Source organism: Narcine bancroftii, chromosome 14 (genome assembly GCF_036971445.1).
Source record: "Narcine bancroftii isolate sNarBan1 chromosome 14, sNarBan1.hap1, whole genome shotgun sequence".
In the NCBI taxonomy this organism is placed as follows: Eukaryota; Metazoa; Chordata; class Chondrichthyes; order Torpediniformes; family Narcinidae; genus Narcine; species Narcine bancroftii.
Window position 1 is genome coordinate 50,485,316 of NC_091482.1, and position 25,646 is coordinate 50,510,961.

At 38.4% G+C, this 25,646-nt stretch overlaps 1 protein-coding gene across 4 annotated transcripts in view; it reads right to left on the bottom strand.

Annotated features, from left to right (window-relative positions):
* efl1 (elongation factor like GTPase 1) overlaps positions 1-25,646 on the bottom strand; it is a 219,356-nt gene that overhangs the window by 126,791 nt on the left and 66,919 nt on the right. For all 4 annotated transcript variants that reach the window (XM_069911660.1, XM_069911662.1, XM_069911663.1 and 1 more), the window contains exon 12: positions 16,975-17,074. In XM_069911660.1, coding sequence (XP_069767761.1) covers positions 16,975-17,074 — 100 coding nt within the window. The remainder of the gene's footprint in view (positions 1-16,974; positions 17,075-25,646) is intronic.

Below are 25,646 nucleotides of genomic sequence, written 5' to 3' on the forward strand. Positions count from 1 at the left end.
GCACATCTTTCAATGTGAGAACAGTGTCCCTTTATATATATATAAAAAAACTAGTGCATTGTGTTATTTCACTATTTTATATTATAACAAGTTATTTTACGCATGGGTCAAGTTATGTTCCATTTCAGTCCCTTATTTTCACGGTTAGTTGTTTCCATCCCGTGATATTGAGTACTTTCCTCAAGCCCAAAATAGTTATAAAATTACAACTGAAATACGAGTTTAAAACTGTATATTTTCATTAAACGCTTAACATATGCATTGTAAAAATTACTATTAAATATGAAAACACAAAAATAATTTAATTATTTTAAAGTAAAAAGCCATTCTGTCTGATTAATTCCAGAATTATTCATATAGCCAGCTGTACTAACTTTCTTGCAGTGACTAAATTCCATGTGCTTGAAATTACTCTGCACAACCATGGTAAACGGTGCCTTTCTTTGCCAATTTAGGCCAAAAAAAATCTTTCAAAGTACTGTTATTCAGCAAATAAGGCTCATAAAGATTTCTGAACATCAATATTGCCTTCATTTTAAACGCAGACCTACTGGGCTTCCTCGCCAAGTCAGATTGGTAATTTCTGGGAGGTGCTCCGATCCTGGAGTCCACATGGAGTCCAGCAAAAGAGCACTAATTGACTGAACAAGTCAGGCTTGGAAGTGAACAGCAGGCCTATTCATTTGGATGAAGAGAAACAGCTGCAAGAGAAGGGAAAATATAAGATAAATATTTTTTGAATTGAGTTCCAACTGTTTAGAAGTCCTTTCAATTGATTTATGAGATATATTATTTAACATGTTTTTAATTTTTAAGCATACTTATTTAATTATTTTAATTGTTTTTGAGAAGCAGCCAAAGAACGTAAGCTTTCAGCTGCAAAAGCTAGAGCTGGATGGTTCTAAAGGAAATGTCCACACATTGGTTGGAAGTTGACAAAAGCCACTAAATTCCAAGAGGGTGCATCCATTCAAAAGGAGAGGGGACCTACAGTCCAGTGAATAAAATGCAATATTTCCAAGTTTGCCAATTATACAAAATTAGGCGAAAGGGCCATGTTGTGATGAAAACTTTATGATTCAGCAAAAGGATATGACTAGATTGGGAAAAAAAACAGGCTAAATGGGAGTTTACTGTCATGTACTTCAGCAAGAGGAAAAGGCAAATTATATCTTAAATGGAGAGAGGTTGCAGGTGAATGTTCAGAAGGATCTAAATGTCAGCAGACAGGCCCATCATGAAGTTAGGAAGGCAAAAGGCCTTTATTGCAAAGGACTGGAATTTAAGAATAGGGAGGTATTTAACCTTTGTGCAGGGTGAACACACAACTGGAATATCATACACTGTCTTGGTGCCTTGCCTAAAAAAGATAAAATTGGCATTGGAGGCAATCCAAAGAGATCTATCAGGCTAATTTAAATTTTGACAATCAGCATGATAACAGACACTTTCGGCCCACGAGCCTATGCCACCCAATTAACGTACTGTGACAGAGTATATAGATTTGTTTTTGGGAGATAAATTGGGAAAGGTTTATTAGAGTAGGTCACATACAAACACTTTAAAAGAGATCTTATTTAAAATACTGGAGCTCTGCTAATGCTAGACATATCAGAGCCTCACATCCTTTGCAAGAGCTTTGGAGAGTGCCCAAGAGACTTCACTAATGGATTGTTGTTTACAAAAGGCAACAGATGAAAGATCTCGTCAGAGCCACAGACAGTCTGGAGGGGAACTTGCTGCTCTAAGAAGGTCATGTGGTTTTCAAACAGAGAGTCAAACAGGCTTTCTCTCAGTGTGAGAGAGAGAGAGAGAGAGAGAGAAATATCACTTCTACAGTGTGACAGCCGGCAGAAGCAGCTGGGACTGAAACAGGACAAGCTTGAAATCTTGTGGAAAACCCCATTTGGAAGATGGATTTGTAAGTGCTTTGTTCAGCCTGGTCAAAGCCCCTGTGGTTCATGCAAGAGGAGAGGACTGGCTGTCTAATATTTCACTTGAAATAAGAGAAACAAAAAAGAACTCTGTGGTGACCTGAAAGAAAGAGGTTATCATCTGGAGAACACTGAAGGGGGAAAGTTTTGTCAGCAGGACACTGGAGTGGCTGATTAAAAAGAAATCAGTTTTGGATGTCCTAGAACAACAAATCTCTCTCTGAAAACCGACAAGAACCTTCCTGAGTGGTAACCATTTACCTTTCAAGCCCCAAAGCCTGGTGAAATTTATAAATGCTAAATACTGTGCACAGTTTAAGAATTGCCTGCAACCAGTGAACTTGGAGGAACGAGAAGTGAGATTGGACTGTGAACCAAAGAACTTTTCTGAACTTGCACACACATTACATACACATGCACTTAGAATTAGAAGGGGGTTAAGTTGGTTAAGTAAGTCAATAGAGATAAGTTAAAGTGTGATTCTATTTTCATGTTTAAAGATAATTAAAAGCAACTTTTGTTTATTGATGAATATCTATTGCTCCTGGGTATTGGGGTCCTCTGGGCTTGAAACAGTACAACCATGGGTACGTTCTGAACCCAGAGGAAATCCACATAGACATAGGGTGAGCACGTAAACTCCTCACAGACAATGCCAGATTTGAATCCGGCTCGCTGGCACTGTGACAGCATTGCGCTAACTGCTACACTACTTGCCGCACCATTTCTTAGAATAAGAGTATTTTCTAGTCAAGGAAGACAAGGCAGTTTATGTCTGAATTCCCTGAAGTTTAGAAAAATACAAGGTGACCTTACTCAAACATAAGAGATGTTAAGTGGTGTCTTGGTGTTTAGAAGAATGCAAGGTGACCTTATAACACACAAGATGTTAAGTGGTATTCACAGGGTTGATGTTGAGATACCTTCATTAGCAGGAGAGTCATGAATATGGGGACATAGCCTAATAAGGGGCCAGTCATTTTAAGTGTGTAGAATCATCTTCTCTCAGATGGCAGTGAACCTCTGGAATTCTCTGAACACAAGAGCAGTGGAGGCCATTAGATATATTTAAGGGGGGGGGGGGGGGAAGATAGATAAATATTTGAAAGATAGAGAAATTGAGGGGTATGGGTAAATGGCACAGAAGAGGAGTTGAGACCAGTGTAAATCTACCCTGATCATATTGAATGGCAGAGCTTCATGAGGTCTGATGGTCGTCTGCTGTTCCTATTTTCTTCTGCTCCAGAGACAAGAGGTAGCTGGGCTTCAACTATTTTTTCCAAGCTATTCTAGTCTGTCTGTATGACATTGTGATAAGCAGAGTTGCTTTTTAGTTTCAGAACCTGACCATCAAGGCACTACCACATAAATAGACAGCCAACAAAACCAGACACTTAGGACTTTGAATGCTCATTAAAGGCTGGTTCAATGGGCAAATTTCATCAGTGTGAGCGCTTGGCAATTCACCAAAGGTGAGCCGTACCGAGTGGATGTACACTCAATACAAAACAAAAGTGCATTCATAATATCAACAGCAAAGCATGGGCAGGAATTAGAAAAACTCGCGCTGCAGCCATTAAGTTGCTGACCTTCATGGGAAAGGAAAGCGGCAAAAATGATGGAACTCCTAGCATTTCCCAGAAAGTTCTGGGCCAAGGCAACATGTTGTAAAATACTGCAGAATGATTTTAAAATATCGCAATGATAAGGCTCAACATCCAGTCATTAATTCAAATAATGCAAAGGTTCCATATCAATCCCCAAAATGCACTTTAGATGTGGTCCAAATGTTCCAGACATTTGAGTAAAATAAAGCCATTTCTCAGAATATTATTAATAATTAATTTCAAAATTCAACAGCAGTTTAGACTAGCAAATTATACAATCAAACAAAATTACTAAGATAATTCAACACAGGAGGGAAAAAATCATTTGGAAATGGATCGTCACTATTGGGAGCAGAATTAGTGAAAAAATAATCATCTAAACCTTCTCATTATTAATTTTCTGCTTGAATATTTCTAGGTTTACATAATACCTGCCATAACCTTACTTCAGCATAATGAGTTCCAAAAACTGTAATTTGAAGCAGCAACCTCTCAAAAAAAAGGCACTCATGTCTTGACCATATTTACTCATTAAATTCTGATGTATTGGTAGTTTGTTATACAGAGATAACTCTTTCAACCGACTTTGAAAGACCTTTATGGTGTGACATTTGGTGGGATCAGTTTCCTAAATCAACAATAAGATAGGTGTCACAGTTGTGACACTTGACAAAGGGTAAATGAATACAAACATGGTTTCAAATTATATCACTTGAATTTGGATCAATATCTGCCATTGCCTGAAAGAGGAAATAAAAAGTCAGTGGAATCGGCAGGAAAGATCTTTTTCTCCATAACAATGGCCGCCCCATTTTCTCCAAGTCAAACAAGGAAAGGATTCAATTGCCCTCATCTTCTGACCCACCAGCCTTTGCATCCAATGAATTCCACGATTTCCACCACCTCCAAAGGTTTCCACCAACTTCTTCAATATCACCTCCTCTTTTCACAGTCCACAAGAAGCATTCCTTCCACGACTCTGACCATTCTGTTGTCATATCCAACAACCACTCACCTTCTCAAGACACTTTTCCACACCACCCAAAAGAATCAATGTCTCCTATTTTACTACTACCCATTATCCTTCCAATTAGCTTGCACTTCTTCCAGTTTGAGTTTATTCCATTCGCTGTTCACAATGGGGTGTCTTCTGCATCACAGAGACAAAGATTGGATGATCACATGGGAGAACATCTGCAATCAATCCACAAGGGCAGCCCTGGCCTTCCAGTCACTTGTCACTTTAATTTATTGAGTTCTCCCATTCTGGCCTCTCTGCCTTCAGCCTTCTCCATTGTTCAATTGTGGTCCAATTTACTCCTGAGAAACAGCATCTTATCTTCCGTAAGGGCACTCAAGACTTGTTATTGAATTCAATAATTTCAATTAAATAGGTCTTTTTTCTTCACAGATATTGAGCTTTCAGGTTTGATTGGTTTATTTTGCCTTTTTCTGTCTCAGACAGCAGCATTTTAAATTAATAGTTGACTTTGCATCTTCAACACATTCCTTACATTCACCCCCCTCCACTCTCAACGAAGACTCCTTGACCTGAAATATCAACTCCGTATTTCTCTCCACTCGTGGTGCTCGACTCACTGAGTCCTCCGATTTTTTGCCACATCCAAATGTTAGATAACTAAATGGGCCCGTGCATCCCATTACAATAGCATTGAAGTCAATGGGTACATTAAATGGCTTCTGATGTTGGGGAAGAAATTAAATAGGATGCCTTCATTGGTCTTATCCTTGCAAACCTGTCACATCAGGTGCATCGTCGGATGCAAAGCACACAGCTCAAGTCATGGAAACCAGCATGGAAATAACTCCAACATTTTGTACTTTTATGCTTCAAATTTCATCTTCCTTTTAACTGCCCAATCTACCATCTTATGCTCTCTTGCTGTGCATTAAGGTCTCCTCGTTGTTTACCACACCTCGAGCTGTGAAACTTTATCCCTCTCAAGCATATCCAAATCATTAATGCGAGCCAAAACAGCAGAAATTTACACCACTGCCCTACACATTACAGTATGTAAAATAGCCATTTTCTTTGCACCAAAGACTTGAAGGGATCACAAAACAGATTTCTTTTTAATCAATTTAACATTACAGTAAAAAAATACGATCAGGAACAAGAAAACATCAGATCCATTAACTAATTTTGTTTCATCTCAATTCTCTCCATCCTTTATGTTATTATCTCTAAAACTTTTCAGGTTTTTTTTATTTTTAATTTTTCACACTATGAACCATACTAACCAAAATACACACAAAGATTTCCGTCTTGAATATACACAGTGTCATTTTCTCCCCTTTTCCCCCCCCTCTCTTTCCTCCCTCCTTCAACCCCCCCCCCCCACAACGTTCACCCACTCAACGTTCAACCTATATGATACATTCAACAGTATCAGACAGATGTTTTTGTTGTAAGAAGGAAACGGGAACAACAGTACATGCAATTTGGGCATGTGAGAAAGTGGAAAAGTTTTGGGAAGATCTAAACCAGGTATTAAATAAAATCACAAAAAGCAACATACCAAAAAATCCAGAGATCTTTCTTCTAAGTAATATATGAAGTAAAGAACTTGGATTCGATTTGGATGGAGCACAAAAAAGATTTATTATGATAGCCTTAGCTGTAGCAAAAAAATGTATAATGTCAACCTGGAAATCAGAAGAGAGCCTGAGAATACAACAATGGTACATAGAAATGAATAAATGTATTCCATTGGAAAAAAATAACATATAATTTAAGAAATAACATCACAGTAGTCGAACAAATTTGGGAACCGTACATGGAACACAACAGAGAAGTCCTACCGTGGACCTCCACCAGCTAAAATGATAGAAGGAGAAGACGAAATGAACTGACCCAGTGTGTAAAAGTAGAAGACACAAATTTCTTGTTTATTTTCATTGTGTGATGACATTGTTTAAACTTTTCAGGTTGATGCAAAACATCTCGTGGCACTATTTAAAGTTGTTGAGGAAAGGTCTGGCCAATACTTACTCCATAACCATCAAGATTAAAACAGATCATCACCACAGCCCTGTTTGAGGGATCTTGGCTGCTTTATTTTTTATATTACAATATGACTACATTTCATAAACACTTCACAGGGTGTAAAGCATTCTGGGACATTTTGAGATGGTGAAAGTCACCACATACAGTAAATGTATACAAAGCCAGAAGGTCAACATTGTACTTTCCAGAGGTTAGAAACGTTCACGTCTTCCCCGCCCAAGTATTGGAATCAGTTGACTTGGAAGATGCTTCACAACAAATGTGCAAAGCTTGAGATTATGGAAAGCAAAGAAGCAAAGGAACTCTTACCCCCTCAAGCAAACCCATTTTGCACTTACCAACTAGTTCAGAGTTGAGCCCTGCATCACATGGTGCTCAAGAAGTCAAGAATATCTCTCAAATTGTCATTTAAGGAAAAATTGGATAGGTATATGGATGGGAGGGGAATGGAGGGTTATGGGCAAAGTGCAGGTAGGTGGGACTAGAGGAGAGGACTTGGTTCGGTGCAGACTAGAAGGGCCGAGATGGCCTGTTTTCGTCCTGTAATTGTTTTATGGTTTTATGTGTATATATATATATATATATATATATTTCTTCTTTGGCTTGGCTTCGCGGACGAAGATTTATGGAGGGGGTAAAAAGTCCACGTCAGCTGCAGGCTCGTTTGTGGCTGGCAAGTCCGATGCGGGACAGGCAGACACGATTGCAGCGGTTGCAAGGGAAAATTGGTTGGTTGGGGTTGGGTGTTGGGTTTTTCCTCCTTTGCCTTTTGTCAGTGAGAGCATCTTTTGAGGGGGAGGACGTGGAGGGGGAGGACGTGGAGGGGGAGGACGTGGAGGGGGAGGACGTGGAGGGGAGGACGTGGAGGGGGAGGACGTGGAGGGGGAGGACGTGGAGGGGGAGGACGTGGAGGGGGAGGACGTGGACCTGTCCTCGGGCCTGCGCAAAGGAGCTTTTAGGTGGAGTGCAGTGCGCGCAGTACTGGCCCCACCCTTTACACCCATGGTTCGTGTGCCGTGGCCAAGCAAGCTGGGACGTGGCAGCGAGGTCCTTGGGTCGTAGGTTTTATATCGGAGTGGCCTTCTCCTATGCAGGTTTCTTACCCGGGCTGGAGGGGCCTGCCTCCCCTCCTAGGTCGGTCCATATATATATATATATATATATATATATATACACACATACATATATATATATATACATATATATATATATACACACACACACACATATATATATGGTTAAACTGTTCCCTTCCATTTACAATCAGTTTCTTTAAGTACCTCAAATAGTGAAAAGAATTATCTGCAAACAGACTGACAGGTTATCTCCAACATTCATACAGCATCACAAAGAACACCATTTATGGGATTAAAACATCAATTAGCAACAAGCAAGAACATAATCATTAGGAACAGGAGTCGGAAGCCTGCTCCACTATTCAACGAGACCATAGCTGATCTGATGATACTCATCTCACCGACCAGCCTTCCCCCCATAGCCCCTTAATTCCTTTTCTATGTAAAAATCTATCCAACTTTGTCTTAAATATATTTACTGAGGTAGCCTCTTCTGCTTCAATCGGCAGCAAATTCCATAGATTCCTCTGGGAAAAGCAGTTCTGCCTCATCTCTGTCCTAAATCTACCATCCTGAATACTAAGGCTATGTCCCCTGGTTCTGGTCTCCCCTACCAACAGAAACACGTCACCTACCTCTATCTTATCTATGCCTTTCATAATTTTATGTTTCTATAAGATCCCCTCTTCATTCTTCTAAATTCTAGAGAGTACAGTCCCAGACGATTCAATCTCTCCTCATAGGCAAACCTCGTCACCTATGGAATCAACCTGGTGAACTTCCTCTGCACCACCTCCAAAGCCAGTACATACTTCCTCAAGTAAGGAGACCTGAACTCCAGATGTGGCCTCATCTCATCAGTACCTTCTTCAGTTGCACCATAACATCCCTACTCTTAAATTCCAACCAAAGGCAAGATGATAGCACTGTTATGGGGTTCATCCAGGAGCCTTTCAGCTGTGGGGAAGAAGATGCCTTCTAGCCTGTTGGTAAAAACACACAGAAATGCTAGAGGAACTCAGCCGGTCTCTCAGCATCCATAGGAGATATATGACCGACTTATTGGGCCTGAGCCCTTCTTTGTGGTATAAGCAAAAATACAGCAAGGCATCTGAATAAAGACTGAAGAATGGCAGGGGGTGGAGCCCAGACCAACAGCCAAAAGGTGTTAATTGGATACAAGACTGTTGGTGCATGCTTCAAATCCATCCTATTCACACATTAATGTGAAATGAAAATGTGACTTGAGCATGGCAATAAAGGTTAAAACTTAAAATGTACATGCCAGCTAATTTATCCTGCTGTCAGGCTCCTGGAAATTATCGGGAATATTCTGCTTTAGTCTAAATCTAAGAATAAGTGGAAACACATTTTCAGCCGAAATGTCAGATATTAAATTACTAATAGGCAAGGAAAGAAAAACATATAAAAAGGGACCTGGCAATTAGACTTTAAAATAAGGTTTTCTTTTTGCATTAAAATCATATTTTCATCAAAACGTTAAAGCATGCTCCAGCTTCACTTAATGGATTCAGCAGTTTGACAAAATATTAAGTCAATGCTCTCTGAAATGTTTTCTGCAAAACTGTAGCTGATGTCACAAAATAACTGGAATGAAATAAGAAATTCCAAAGTCACTTTTACACAAAATACTGATGTTAAAATATTCAAATAAAGCTGCAGAAAAAAGTTTCTTTTTTAACTGAGTATCAGAAGTCCTTCAAAAGAGAACAAATGCCAAAACTAATCCTAGACAGTGCTCAACAATCAGTTGCTAGCTTGCTAAAGATTTATGAACAAAAGATGTCCACACATGGAGGCAAAAAAAAGTGGCACTGGTTACTGCTGAATGTTTAATCAGTACAATGTGACACTTGGCGTTGAACCAAGTCCGACAGACTTGCTGCCAAGTATGCTGCTCAGCACCATTTGTTTTGACTGTGGTTTCCATTGTCTAACTTTCACGATGACGGATACAATCTGAAACAACAATGTCCTATATTTAGGCAACTCACGGTGTTCCAAAACAAGCTTCTCTTTATCTGCTAAAACACTCCAGTTTTATGAGAATGTAAATTAAGTTTGGAGGGAGAGTTAAAATCTGATTTCTAAAAACCATTTTCTGAATTCCAAGCTCCTTGCAGTTACTTTTTTTTCAAGAAAATAAGAATTAAAACAATTTTGTCTTCATGGGTTTTTAAACTCACAATGAAAGAGTTAAAAAAAAAGGTTTTTTTTTGTCTTGATTGATTTTACGAGTTGGAAATTTTTATTCCAGAATATTTATGCAAGTCTCCATGACCTAAATGACTAAGTATTAGCTGTTCTCAGAGTTGACATGGATTCGGAATATTTTCTTCAGCCAAAACACAGATTGCCGAGAACTTTTTCTAAACAGAATGCAATCCAGCAAAAGGGTACACATCGTTGTATTAAGAGACTTGCTCATCATCAGTTTCATGTAATGTAATACTGTACTTGATACTGAGTTCCAGAAAAAAAACTAGACATTATTTTAACTCTATGTCAATGGAAGTAGGGAAATGGAGGTCATGGCAATAATAATATCCTGATCCCATATAAAATGCTCTCCTAAACCCCGACCATCTCCCAATCATTTTTGTAATAATCTCTGAGGTCACAATATTTTTTTCTATGACAATCGTAATGAAAACTCAACTTTTCTTTAACACTACTTGTTTTGGTAAATGAACCATGCTGAATTTGCAAATGAATAAACTGTCAAAATTTACCTTTTCATCTCTTCTTTATTCCTTCTTAAATTTGAATTTTAAAAGTATTGCCCGAAAATCCAGACCAAATCAATCCTCAAGCAGTCATGATTTTCGGACTTCTACTGTCTTGGTGATTTAACTCTATATTAGATCATGAAATGCTACCCTGTAAAAGATCAAGTCCAACCTCCTATGTTGAAAGTTACTCAAAGCTGGTATTTCAAGGCAGCACCAATCACTAAGGGCATGAAGCCTTATTCAAGATGTCAATTCAGGCACAAGCACCTGTGAGAATATGTCATAATTCAAGCAGGAGACCATAGGAAGTTTCCCATCATCCATACCTAGGAAGATAACAGTGACTGTTTGATTGACTTCTTACTAATCATCTCTTGTCTCAGATGAGAATAAACTTGGCTTCACTAGACTTGATTGTCAGAAACACTGAAGGCTTTCCTGCTAACTGCCAAAGAAAAAGTCATCAACAAAATTGTCCTCAACCATCTCCATCCAATTGCTCATTGGGTGCTTTCTGAATTGCCGTCTGCGTCAGCCCTTCTAGAGATACTTTTTCAGATGAACAAAACTTCTGCATGCAAAACTATTTAAAGAAAAAAAAGGGTTTTCCAGCTTCCTGTCGATGTTGCTCTTTCAACCAAAACTACCCAAATAGATCAACATATCATTTTATACTCATTTGTAGAATATGATATGCAAAAATTGATTGCCACATTTTCGCTCAGAATAACATTGAAATGAATCTCAAGCTTGATCTATTAGCTGTAAAGCACTTTAATGTAATAGCACCTGACCTTTGTCCTTGCTCCTGGGAAACTAATTTATCTCAAGACTGCTTATTCTAATGTGCTTCTTTACGCCATTGTAATTAAGCTTCAAGTTATCCAAGACCTGCTTCTCTTGTCCTAATTTGACTTTCATCTCTGTACCTTATGGATCAAGGAACAGCCTAATTTTAAACCTCATCATCATTTTCAATTTTTCCACAGTCTCAGCTCTCCACAGTTTTGTGAGCATCTCCAGATCATACACCTCCAAAATATCTGTATTCTGTTCATTGCCTGGTATTTCTTCAAAAAACAAGTATTTAACTTCAGGAATAACTTTAAAGATATCTGCCTTTCCTACTTTCTTACCTTCTTCCCCAAGCTATTTGACCAAAGCTTTGATCATAATCCTTAATGCTGTCTTGTATAGTTGATTGTCAGAATTTGTTTAATAAGTCTTGTAAAATATTTAAATGGTACTATATCTCGGTGTCGACACTGCACAATTGCTCAGCAAAAGGAGGTGTAAGGTGCTCCTTCCATCCGATAGCCTACAGGTCACCCTTGGGCAAGGGTTTAGCCTCACAATCAGGGTCACGTGAGGCCATGGATTGCAGATGGTGGATGGTTTTTACAAGCAGATTCTACAAATTGCTGGGCAGATGAATCTGCTGATCAAAGGCCAGGGTTACCCAACCAATATGAACACTGGGACTGGAGAAGGCATGGGAAACAACTTTCAGTATTTTTCTCTTGTATAATTATGATCTCAACATCGACTGCGGTCTCAGCTTAATCGAAGAACAGAGGAGGCAATGACTACAATTCGGAGGGTCAGAGATCGTGACAGATGGAGAGACATGATCGCCCACGCCGAACGGCAAGGCACCAGAATCAATATTGAAAGGTGCTACATAAAGACAACTTGATATTAGCTCAACACAGCAAAGTTTTTCATTTAATATTGTACAACTTTTTAAGGGCTAATTGGAGAAGTAATTGCAATAGGCTCATCTGGAAATAATTATTTATAATAGATTCGCAACTACTTGATCAGTTTCTGTGATTGATTATTAAATCCATTGTGCAAATCCATTGTGTAAAGATAATTCTAAAAAGTTGATCAAAATACAAGTCAAAAAAAGATTGCATTCAAACTATTTTCTTAAATTATTACAAAAAGCAATTTATAATTTTATCAAACAAATTTTCACATTGCATAATCATGCCTAATCTTTCCTATATATTTTAAAATCAAACATTTTAGTGGATTAAAAACAGAAGAGGCTAGAAATCACACATTATGAAGAAAGAAATAAGAATTGCCTTTCATCAGATATTGTTTGACCTGCTAAGCATTTCTAGAATTTTCTTCTTTATTTCTGATGTCCAACATTTGTAGTTCTTGTGTTTCCACTTTGTTGAAATAATAAAATTATTATCCACTAATTATTTTAATAATCTATAAAATTGTTAATAAAACCCAGATATATTGTGAATTTCATCAGATTTTCTTCCACATGAGTTTTCATAATATGCACCTAAATCTAGATTATGTTACAAGATCTAACCAGCAACCACAAAGGCGGCAGATCACACAGAGGTAAAGATGAACAATTACTTTATTAACAAAATTTCACCTTCAAACTTTAATTCAAAATTCCCCCCCCCCCCACTTTTACATAATGCTTCACAATCTTTCGAGCAACTTCCTTCTTTTTCATCCCAGTTCTTACTGTAAGAAGTTTCAACTCTAATCATCAGTTCTGACTTTTTTAGCCATTTTTAAATGAACCACTGAAGGGTTCGCGATGAACTGGTCAATATTCATAGTTGCTGGTTTTTCTGCCGGTGATTTATATGCTCACCGTTTATTTTTAATTTCAAGCTGGAGCTTGAGTCAAACTCAGACGACCGATAACTAAGCACAAGTCAATCGCCCCTAAAGCTTCCAAATTGGTTTGATCCCGGACGAATCCCCCAATTACTGTTGGCACACCTTTAAAATAAGGTTTCGCTTCACCAACCAGATCATCAGCAAATAGAAGAGCTCGGCCTTTTTTTTGGAGGATCGATCATCTTCCGCACTTTGAGTTGCGTCAATGGAAGAACTCTCCCGCTGCACTGCCACTCTCATCATCAATGATAGAAGCTGAAAATGCCGCAGAGAATTATGAAAAATTGAACAAAGTGACCTACAGGTAGAGCCGAAAACTGGAAGTCCGCTCTAATAGTTTCGCTCAGTCCGTTCGCCACAGAATCCCAACCGGCCCACAGCCACAACTTTGGGTTCTGCATTAAGGTCCATCCCCTGCTTGATTGTTTGCAAAATTTGATTCTTAAGCTCTTATCTAATATGTTGCCCCATTCCCTACATTCAGTTCCTGTTCTTTATAAAGACAGACACTATCCAAGCAAGTAAGCTCATTTCAACTTGGAACGAGAAACATAATGTAGTTGGAAAGGCCAGCACAGAGTACACGACATGTTGTCTTCCAAAGACTGAAAAATGGGACAAGCAAAAGGTAAAATTGTTTAGAAATTAAATCAAACAACGTAGGAACAAAAGGGGAGGAAAAAAAAATCTATTGCAAGAACTAAGTGATTAAGCAGCATCAGTGAGAGAAAAAAATTGCTGACGTTTCATGTCGGAACACATTTGCTGAATCTAACAAGGTAAAATATTCATGTCCACAGAATGGGGGGCAACAGCATGGATCACAAAGTGCGATTCTCATTCCAGTTCCTCAACCCATGTTCTGTTTAGTGCTCTGGTGAGTGTACAGCGTGAAATAAAGTGGTTTTGTAGTTTATGATCAGTAAGGGGAGATTCAAGAGCCTGACAGCCATTGGTAACAAACTGTTCTTAAACCTGGAGGTGCTGGACTTCAGGCTCCTGAAGGTAGTAGCAAAACGAGGTTTTGGTCAGGGTGATAGGGTCCTGTATGATGGGTCGGCTGCTTTTTGAGGCAGGGCCTCATTCGATTAGGAGGTTAGAGCTTTGAAGGACTTGGCTGTATAGCTACTTTCTGCAGCCGTCTGCATTCCTGGGCACTCTAAATACCACAAAAATAAAGGATTCAACTAGCCAGTATACCTTTCACAGTGCATCTGGAGTGGTTAAATAGAGTATTCAACAACATGCCCAATCTTGTCGGACTTCCTAGGAAGTAGAGGTATTGGTGTTGCCTCAATGTGCTGATATGTGGACAGCCAGGAATTTGAACTCACCCTCTCCTCCATTATCCCATCAAGGTCAATGTGGTTTATGGTGTGAAAAAAATAAATAAATAAATAAATAGGTGTGTAGTCCCTTAGCCTTCCCTTCCTAAAAGCCACAATGACATTCGTGGTCTTGTTATAAGCAGCTGGTGCTCAGCTACGACTGAATTTCCAAACAGTGCACCCTGGACTAAAGATGGTTGGCGTAGAGTGATCATTTAATGTCCCCCTAAAAAGATTAGTGAAATTCTACACAAACTATCTTTCTACAATATGAATTGCAGTTTAGCATATGCCAAATAAATTAGAATTTATCAGCATCACAGGCTTTTTTAGCCATCACACTGCACTGTTGCAAGGATCAATTAAGTATTTTTTGGGTGGAGACTGAAAGAATAGCACAGGAACGTCTGAGATGATTTTTAATTAAACCCATCTTTTATCTTCAAGGAATTGGCAATCTACAGTGCACGAAGCTTCCTAGTATCTTTGCATACTGGGAAACAATGTATGAATCTGCTCCAAAGATTTAACTTAAAACACAATTAAATGAGAAAATATTTTAGAGTCTGAAATATCTATCAATGAGACTGTCAAATATAATAAAGCTGCTCTACATCTACGCTGCAACTTACTCCATTAGCTGGAAATAATAAGGCTACCAATAATTTTCAGGAACAGTTTAAAATAAAACCTTCACATCATCACAGAGGAATCATGTCTCATCTAACACCATATTAAAATCCTAATCTGTGGCCAATAAGAAAAATGAATGTTAGATGGAATGCAGGCGCTAGATACTTGAAGCATATCGGGACAATCATACTAAACTAACTACAAATAGAATTTTCTTTCAAAGGAATGATGTGAACTGGAGATGGAATATTGCAATTGATATTGCACTTCAGTAAAATAAATGAAAGGAGGCAAGTTATTCAGTGATAACATTTTATTTCATCATTGAGGGGAGAGCAGGGGAAAGAGAATTGCAAAAGAGAAACATGGAGCCTTATAAAAATAACATTTAAAGGTGGAAGTGGATAAGGATGTTAAAATAGATCAGAAATTGTACCACCTTATAAAGCAAGTTAAGAGGATGCCAATGGTTCCAGTTTTGAGCAAGGCTCCTTTACAGCTCAAATCTATTGTTCATTAGGCCTAAAAACAGGACATTGAGCCACCTTTCCATTCTGAATCCAGTCATTGCAAATAGAATGAAGGAAATCAGTTGGATAACCAGAAGGGCTGTACTGTAGGGGCAGTGAGGTACTGAAAAGAAGCCAGGGCATGGTTGGTTGAAAAGTGATTGGGGCAAGGCCAAGTTTGGATAGAGAAGCTCATGGGTTTATGTCAGGGAGATAAAAGGTGATCAGCTGTAAAAGAGATTGGGAGCTCTAAGGGCAGCAGCAAGTTGGGGTGCAACTGCTGAGGGAATTGATAGTCAAGGGAGAAAGGTAGAATGCCACAGATGGAATATCCACACTCTCCAGCAGTAAACTGGGAGAGAATGAGCTCTGTTACTCAATTCTGGAATGCACCACATGAATGGAGCATAGAAGATTCTCCACCAACATCCTGATAAAATTGAAAAAGAAAAGCTGCAGTGATATGGGTAAAGGACAGGGGAAGAGAACCAACTTGGCAGAGATACTTTAGAGATAGCAGAAGGAACATAATTGTATCGCCCTATGATTCTGTAATATCATGCAGTTAAATGTTCAATACAATATTGACAAAAGTTGAGAAGCATTGGATATTGTACTGACATTATGAGAGAAACAGAGAGAAGCATAGCTGGCCATCAAATCTATCCACTCCAGAGATTAAACCCTTAACTAGCCTTTTAGGAAAGAGAGAGAGCAGTCAGCAACATCTCCATCGTCATCAGGAGAAATAGCATCATTGGCACGAGGAAAATAGAAACTGCTCATTTGTTATTTTGAGACTAGAGTCCCCTTCTCTTTTTGTCTCAAAGGCTCTTGGCCATGTTTGAATGTTAGAGCAGGGCCCTAACAATGGGGAGCATTTCTAGCAGTGTAAGATTATTAGGCGGAGCCAGTTCTCTTTCATTTGCACAAAGTCTGCATTTGTCTGTCCTAAGGTACTTGGCCACCAGGTCAAGGAAAAGACAACAGAGAGGCAAGGTGGCATGGTTGGCACGATGCTGCTATAACAACTCGAGTTTATATGTTGTCCCCCGTATTTGCGTAGATTTCCTCTGGGCATTCCAGTTTCCTCCCACCCTTGAAAACGTACAGGGACTGCAGGTTAGATGAGTGAATTTGAGTGGCACAGGCTCGTGGGCCAGAATAGCTTGTTACCATGCTGTATGTTTTTAAAAAAAACAAGTATAGCCCAATTATTTTTCTGCCCAAGGTCCACCTAAAATTAACTAAGGAACAAGCAGAAAGACTAAGCCTAAAGATTTACATATTTTGTCATGTGTCTTTCTGTTATAGCTGCTAAAAGAGAAATTCCGCATACATTTGTTACAAAATTTTACAATAAACATTTATTTCAGAGGTGAATAATCAGATAAAGAAAAAGGGTCTGGTGCAAAAACAATAAGAGAATTAACAACTCTTACCTCGGTTTATTCTGGGGCATAACCTTGGAATCAACAGCAAACATCTTGCAAATAAATACAATGACTGGAGCTGTCTCATCACTCTTGCATTCAAGAAACGCTGAATACATATGTATAAAAAAATGAATAAAAGGAGTCATTGCTTCAATAAATTCGAGGTTGACATTGGTTATGCTTTACGAAATCATGAGATGTGACAGAAGAAACACCTTTCACCACAAAGGTACAAGTTTTTTTTTCCGGCCCTACAATTGAAATCTTTTCACAATAATTACTTCATTTTCTTTTGAAAACCAATTTTCTCTTAAATTATGTGTACTGAAATAAAGGTTCACAGTTTTAAAATAGATTTTTTTTACTATCCTCTAATAAATCAGTTCCCACTAGAAATGGAAGAGACACAAAATACAATTTAATAACTGTCTTAATGCAGAATCCACAAGACCACAGTTGTCTAAATAAGTGAAGTGGAGATAAAACAGAATGTCTGTGTTACATCAAGTGCTGTGGTCTAGTTTAAAATCAAGTTCGGTCAACTGCTGAACTCAGCAAGACTGGTGCACTCATTAAAAACAGACCAGTTCTTAATGCAACTTTTTTTTGTACAATATTTGGTCACCTTCCAGTACATAATCAGACTGAGTGGAAAAATGCACACAACTACTCATCAATTTTATGATATATTAACTTAAAATTCAGTGGTTCTCAAATATTTTGGCTTGGCCTTTCGAGTAACTTTGACCTCTGATGGATTTCTATTTTTTTTTTGGAAACTCATCTGAAACATTAGAGACCGGGAACTAAAAAAAAACCACTGGTGGCTGAGACTAAACAACCTGATGACCCACCCAACTTCATAATGTCTAAAGCTTTATTGCTGGAGCAAAGGAGAAATTTTCAGCAATATACTGCTGCTATAAAATTTTCAATGGTCAAAGACATCACATTTTTTGTTGATCTCACCCTATATTGAGAACCTAAACTAAATTAACAGAAATTAGGATGGGGATTGTAAAGCTGACATCTGAAATGTTATTACATCTTAATAAATTATATAAAAGCATTAGTGAATTCAATTTTCCTTTAAGTCTTTTCCTTTAACCAATCATGTGAGGAATTAGTTGGTATCAACCACCAAAAATCACCAGCTATGTAGCAGAGAAAACCCAACACAAAGACCAAAAGAAAGTTGTGAGAGTTCCTGTCCACCTGTTTCTCCCCCCCACCCCGATATCTTATTAAGGCCTTCAGCCCATCTCTGCCCAGGCCAAGAGTACTGCCATGCTATACTGCATTAAACTAAAGCAAAAAAAATTCCAAGATTACTTCAGAGATTCATTTAACAAATGCACAAATCCAGAAAGAGCCCAAGTCAAAGGAGATTTTAAAGTATAGAATTGTAGATGCAAGATGATGACAGACAATAAGAAGGAGTAAAGTCTTTTGGATAATTGACTACATGGATAGGATTTGTTTGTGGGTTTGGAAACTTACCATGCAAAATGATTGAATTTCAGGTTCAGATTCATTGTCATCTTATATAACCCTGAGATTCTTCTTCATGCAGATCAGACAGAATTTCTACTTATTGGTAGTGCAAAAAACTGTACTCAAGTAAAGGTAATACATGAGAGAAAAATGTAAACAAGAAGGACGTGCAATCAAACTGTGAAAATCAGAAAATAAATATTCAATAATATACAATGTCAATTCACAAAAAAGGCTCGTTAGGAGTTTGAGAAGATTTGGTATGCCAGCAAAGACTCTCTGCAAATTTTTACAGGTGGAGAGAATTCTGACCAGTTACAACACTGTCTGGTCCTGCCAGTGCACATGACAGATAAAGACTACAGAGTTGTGAACTCAGGCACCAATCTTCACTCCTTTAAATACAATTACAAGAGGTGGAGTCTTATGAGAACAGCATCTATCCTCAAGGACCCTCACCACCCAAGCCATGCCTTCTTCAAACTGCTACCATCAGGAAGGAGATACAGGAGCCAAAAGACAAACACCCAGTGACTCAAAAACAACCTCTTCCCCTCGGCCATCAGATTTCTAAATGGACTTTCTCTTTTGCACTAATTTATTTAATTTTAAATTTGATTTATAGCAATACAGTACAACTCTGATTTATTCAAAATTAGATTCTCCAAAATTCTCATTTATCCAAAATTTTAATCGGAGCCCAATTGACCTCACAGGTTGAAAAAAAATTCACTCGACATGAAATTAGAATGACGATTGTCCTCTTTTCAGATAACTCCCTCCCCTCTCTCTCTCTCTTTCCATTTCCCCTATTGACTTTTCTCTCCAACTCGCCCTTGCAAACTGCGTGCCACTGTCTCCAAGCAGCAAGTGGTCGGAAGAATCCCTTGTCTCAACGTCATCAAGGAGAGTGGCCTCCCAGGCAGGAGTAGGGATGTCGGGCTCCTGGACAGAAACAGGGCCTTGGTGGGGAGATGTCGGTGATCGGTGGTGGCCACCATTTTTTGGGGGGTGAGAATTAAACATTTTAATGCTTAAAAAGCCTTCCCTTATTGTTTGTTGTGGTTCAAACACTGTTACAGGTGATTTCCTGTTGCTACTGGGCTGTGTTTTTAAAAGTGACCAGTTATCTGATAAAACTGTTTATCTGACATAGGCCAGGTCCCGCCCATTTCAGGTAATCGGTGTTGTATTGTATTTGCACCTGTAATGCTATCACAAAACAATTTGTCCATGACAAATTTTAATTCTGAAATTGGACTCTGATTGAATTTGTTGTTTAGGAGTTTGATGGTGGAGGTGTAAGGTCCAATAGTACAGTTGTTATGTGAAACTCTAGTTCTTGTATTTTATCCCCTGACTAATGAAGGCACTGCCTTATCTAGTTGTGATATTACTTTCATGGATCTATGAACCTGTAACCATTGTTATTTTTTGTTCGCTGCTACTTTATCACACTGGAATATAGTACAGACGGTTACAGTCTTTCATTCTGGAACTGGTTAAAAAAGACTATCACTCTATAACATTGGAATACAATTTTTTTTAGTCTGTTACATAACACTGGGACCACATTCTGTGAGCATAGATCTATCATTGAATAATAACTGTGGTGTAGCAACTGGGCCCATGCATCTCTCACTGGCATTCACTGTAGTTTCAAAGAGCTGGAAACAGCATAATGGGGTAAAAGGTATACATGCCTGCCGATGATCTTGGCATCAGATTTTACTCATGTTAGAAGCAAGTACATTGACCTGAATTAGTCTGAGAAGTTCTCTTGAGTTTATCAGTGAATGAAATTGCATAAACTTTGAGAATTGCAGCTCTTGTGACAGATTTCTAGAAAGGTTAACAAACAGTTCCTAAAATATACTTTTTTCTTCCACTTGTTAATTACATATGATATCCCCAAACAATTGACAAATTGACCTTGATCCGTTTCTGGAATCTTTGCTTATTTGATGGGATGTGTTGTGGTGCTACCCACAAAAGGCCCCACTTGTACCCTGCTCTTTCATATTGAAATCAATATTAACAAACTATTTGTGGGTCTAAATTTGAGCTTTCCATAGCTAACCATTTTAACGTCCCAACCACCTCTACAAAGACATGTCTCTCTCAGCCTCATCCATGGTCTCCTGGATGGCCTTAAACTTAATGGCATGAACAATTATTTTTCTAATTTTACATAACCCAACCATCATCTGATCCCATCTCAGTTTTACCTATTCTTGCCCTTACTTTTTCTTCCACTCCCTCTTTCCTTTCTCCCCTTCCTCATAGTTTCTCCCTCTATCTCCCACACCTTCTGTACTATATCACTTCTTGGCCTCTACACCTTATACGTTCCACATTCATACGTGTAATTTTTCCTTATTTTATGTTGGTCTTGATAGAGTTCAAACCCAAAATGTTGACTGTCCTTTTCTACCATTGGATGCTGTCTGACCTGCAATTCTGTCTACTCCACATTTAATCATAATCTTTGATCTGCACTTTCCCCAGACTTCATTATACCCACATCTTCTCTCATATACCACAGTACTCCATAATCTATTTTCTCAAACTATTTTATTCCTCTGTGTCTAAAATCTTGATCTTGGGTTATAATACAAAAAAAAATTGCTGGAATGAACAAATGTAAATAAGGTCAAATTAACTTTCAATTCCTTTTTTAGACCAATCAATTTATTTTCTGCAACATTTCTATCTCAATGAAAATATGAGATTTTTTTGGGTTCATTAATTTTCTGCTTACTAGTGCCAAATAATTTTTAATCAGAGCCATTGAAATTAAGTTATGGGCATTATCAAGTTGCCAGAGGCATAGTTTAATATCAATAAGATGTAACAGCAGCTTTCATTCACAGAACATAGTATCTTCATTTTATACATTCTGTATTATGGAAATCAACTGAAAGGAATGGAAAGTATATTATAATTTCTCATTCAACATTTATAAACATGGCTATGATCTACATTTTTAATTTAAATGGTAATGAAAAGGAAAAAAAAATATGTGCTGGAAAGGACATTCTATGACAAGAGTAAAACTTCATTCCACATTTCCCTGCTATGGTGATAGTGAGGCCACAAGAGACTCAGCAAAAAGGCCACGATACATCTGTGAGACTCAGCAGATGGCTTAGCCGATCCTCTCTTACAAAACGCCTACCCTTGTATTTCTAGCTGGGACTGTTTGGCTTTAAAGATATGAGACACTTCATTTGATCACTCTTTCCCAAGCACAATGTAACTTAATGAGAAGTGACAAAGACATTCTAATTTCCATACTCTTCTGAGGCTTTGAGGTTTTAATTATTTCTTAAGCAAAAGATTTCATTGCTTCACTTAGAGCCAAGAACAATTCACTCTTGGCAGAATCCAACAATGCTCAGACATCAAACTCATAACGCTGCAATACTTATACCATGTAGGTACCACAGGCATCAGAATTATCATTTGACTATGCAGATACTGACTGGTGAACAATCAGAGAAAAGTCCACTATCAATCTCAGTTGATCTGGAAGGCACATAGCAAAGTGCACTTGCTCATCAGCTTCTTCAAAAGAACTCATCTGGATTTATATTTTAACCATTCAATAAAGTTGCTACCCACCCATTTCCCATATCAATTCCCCATCCCATTCCCTTGCTGACATGTCTATCCATGGTTTCATGCACTGTTAGACTGAGGCCACCTGCAATTGGAGGAACAACACCTCATCTTCCAACTGGACAGCATTAACGTCGACTTCTTTGGTTTTCATTAAACGTCTCCCAGTCACACCCCCCCTTCTTTGTTCCCGTCTCTTTTCTTCTGTTCTTTCTCCCCTTTTCCGTCTTCTTTCACAGAGCTAAAATCAATTCTCGCCTTTCCTCTTGTCATATCCAATTAACACCTTTTGTTTATTGGTCTAGACTTCTCCCCTTTTCACTAATCTACCTTTCTCTCTCTGTCTTTATTCATACACCTGCCTGCTTTTTGCTTTAACTGTGAAGAAGGGCCTGAAGCATCAGTAATATATCTTTACCTTCTATGGACGCTGTGAGACTGGCTGAGTTCCTTCAGCATTTAATGTGCATTTTTACTACAATCACAGTACTTGCAGACTTCTGTGTTTTTAAATTATTGTCATTTATGTACTTTACGTCCAACCAACAGATGGCAGCAGTTAAGCCAATTTCTCCATTCAAACTTCTTATGTCAACCATCTTGTCAGAGAGGGATATTTTAATCCTTTGCTTTCTGGGTTGGTAGCTCCACATCAGAAGTGCAAGGGCAGCAGAACATTTTTTTAGGTCAATTCAAACATAACTTTAGTTAAAGATTTGAAAGAATCAGTATTTTAGAGCATGAAATTGAACAAGTGAAAATTAAAGGGGTAAATAATTGGAAGCAACTTAATCCATTGGCCCTTTTAACACTGCTCTTGAAAGACAGTGATTAACTGCTCTTTTACTTACCTGTGTGAACATGACGAACACATTATGAGGGGTCATTTTCATCCCGGTACTTATCCGTCAAGGTCAGAGACAATGCATTTCGTATCGGCTCCAGTGTAAAAGGCTTACCCGCCTTCCCAGAACGCCAACATGTAATGCTTCAGGTCCCATCTCCTTTGCACTGGGATGCCGTGTCCCTATGTAAAAGTTCGCACTTGAATACTCTGATCTGACCCGACAAGGCTTTAAACACGGGTCATTAGCATGCCAATTTAGTGGAATCTCACTGTAAAAGGGCCATTTGATTAGAGTGGTTGTCAGGCACACCTCAGCAGCAGTCCTACTGTGAAAAGGTTCAATTTTTATTCTCGGGTCAGTACACCTCTAAGTTGAGAATGCAGTGCAACGTGAAGAGAATGCAGAACTATTCCAATGATGCATTAGACGAAGTGGGCACAGAAAGCCCCATTTGCAGACATTCTCTCAGAGTCCTTTTTCACTCTCAGTGCTAATGCTGCAGATCCATTTCCTTGCCATCTGTGGGATTTTGCTGTGCTCAAATTGTCTGCTAGGTTATCCTTATCACTGGAGCGCCCACACCATTAGATGCATCATTTTGGGTAGCATTCTAAAACAGTGGGAAAGCACCACTGACTTTGAAAACTACTGTTGGAATTCCAATTTGACCAGTCCTATCGTGGACTTTGTTAGGTCTGCTTCGTTCATGAATGAGTGAGACAAACACCAGACTGAGTCGAAATCAGGGTTCTTTGTTCTTTATTACCGGATTGTAACACTTGCAACTAACAATGTTAGTCGGAGAATGCATTCTGCCATTATCAGCAAAATGGTGATTTTTTTATACCCTTGGATACGTGCTTAGAACATCATCATATCATTACTTGTCCAATGACTAAAGCTGTTGCTATCCTTTCCCTGCTAGCTTCCTGCCTCTCAATCCATCAATGTCTCTCTTATCTTGTAAGTACAAGGATGCATTCACATCTTGTTACAGCCCTGCACAGGGTAACTCCTTACACATTCCCATCTCATGATGTTTTACCTTACAACTTGAAGATGCTAATATTTCAGCAGGCAATAAAATATAGCTGCTTCCTTATTCTGGGACGCTAGCTATCAACTCTTCGATCTCAACTTTTACAAGTGTTAAAAACTCGATATTAAAGGGACATCAACACATTGTTCCTGGTACTTCAATCCGGTTTCATAAGAAATAAACAACTCTATATTAAGTTCTTATTTACCGTATATTTCGGGGTACAAGTCGAGTCTTGAAACCCTCAAAAAGCAATCAAAAATCAGGGGTCGACTTGCACACCAGATACAAAAATGAGACCTTAAATTCAACTAAAAAAAAACAATCACTCGACAGAGTTGGCGCATACGACAACTCCTGAAACACCAAAAAAAAACCAACTTGGATTTCTTCCCCACTTCTATTACTTTTAACATAACTTGCTTCATACTTTTGTCATTTTGCTGGAGGCTCCATGATAACAACCACCTACCAGCAATGCCCAACAGCTCAGTCAACACGATTTTTGAGGGTTGACTTATACGCCCGATATATGATAAAGCCATGAAAATGAAATTAAAAATGGGGACCTGACTTATCTGAAGGTCGACTTGTACACTGAAATATATGGTGATTACAGGGTAGCTACATTTTCTTAAGGTATTGCAGCCTATCATTTCAATCTTGAATAAACTCTTTTAAACATAGAAACAGCACAGTATGGGCTCTTCAGCCTACATTATTGTGGCAACCTATATAAACTTACCCCATGATCAAGTTAGCCCTTCCTCCCTCACAGCCCATATAAATATCCAATTAAATATGTAATGGATCTGTCTTAATATTAATACTTAGGTTAATGTTAAGCTATATTTCATATAAATATGTCCTAGGTTAGTTGTGGGTTGGTTACAAGGTTACACACACAAGTCATAGTACATTTATATAGAACCATTGTACTCAGTGAAAAGGGTTAATTCATGGAGTCGACGCGTCTGGAAAGCAGACCAAAATGGAACAGAATGTTTTTAATTGAAACTCAAATACCAGGTGTGTTCTTAAAAGCAATTAAGCTTCTTGAACAGAGATGAGGTCAGAATAGAAGTTTTGCAGAAATAAAACTAAAACTGTTAAGGATTCCAGTATATGGTCATGTGATTTTCAAGAACTGGAACTGACCTTGTTGATGATGTAATGTCACATGATTTGGATAAATATATTATCAATTCAGACATTTTTGGATACGTTAACAGAAGTCAAAACCCTGGAATTAGAACCATGTGGAAGACAGGGTTGAATTACAGTAACCAGAATAGATGCTGTTTTGTGTTACTTCTAATGAAAGGGGGGGGGGGGGGGGCAAACGACGACACACAGAATAAGTAGATTTCAAAAGAGATACCTACTTCTGCTGTCTCTAAGATAAAGAGGGCAGTTTCATCATTTGGGAACACAGATTCCAAAGTCTTCATTCAAAATAAAAGACTCATATTATCCTATTCACAGAAGATTTATTTGTGGCCCAGAAGATGGTCACTTCTGCTTGAAGATTCTTTCTGAAGGACAATTCATCAAAAGAATTGTGAGTTTAAAGAGCCCTGAAGATATGATGTTTAAAAGCATTTTATAATTATTTATGAACTGAAAATTTAAGACCTTCAAGCAAGACTAAAATGATGCTGAAGTTTTAAAATGGA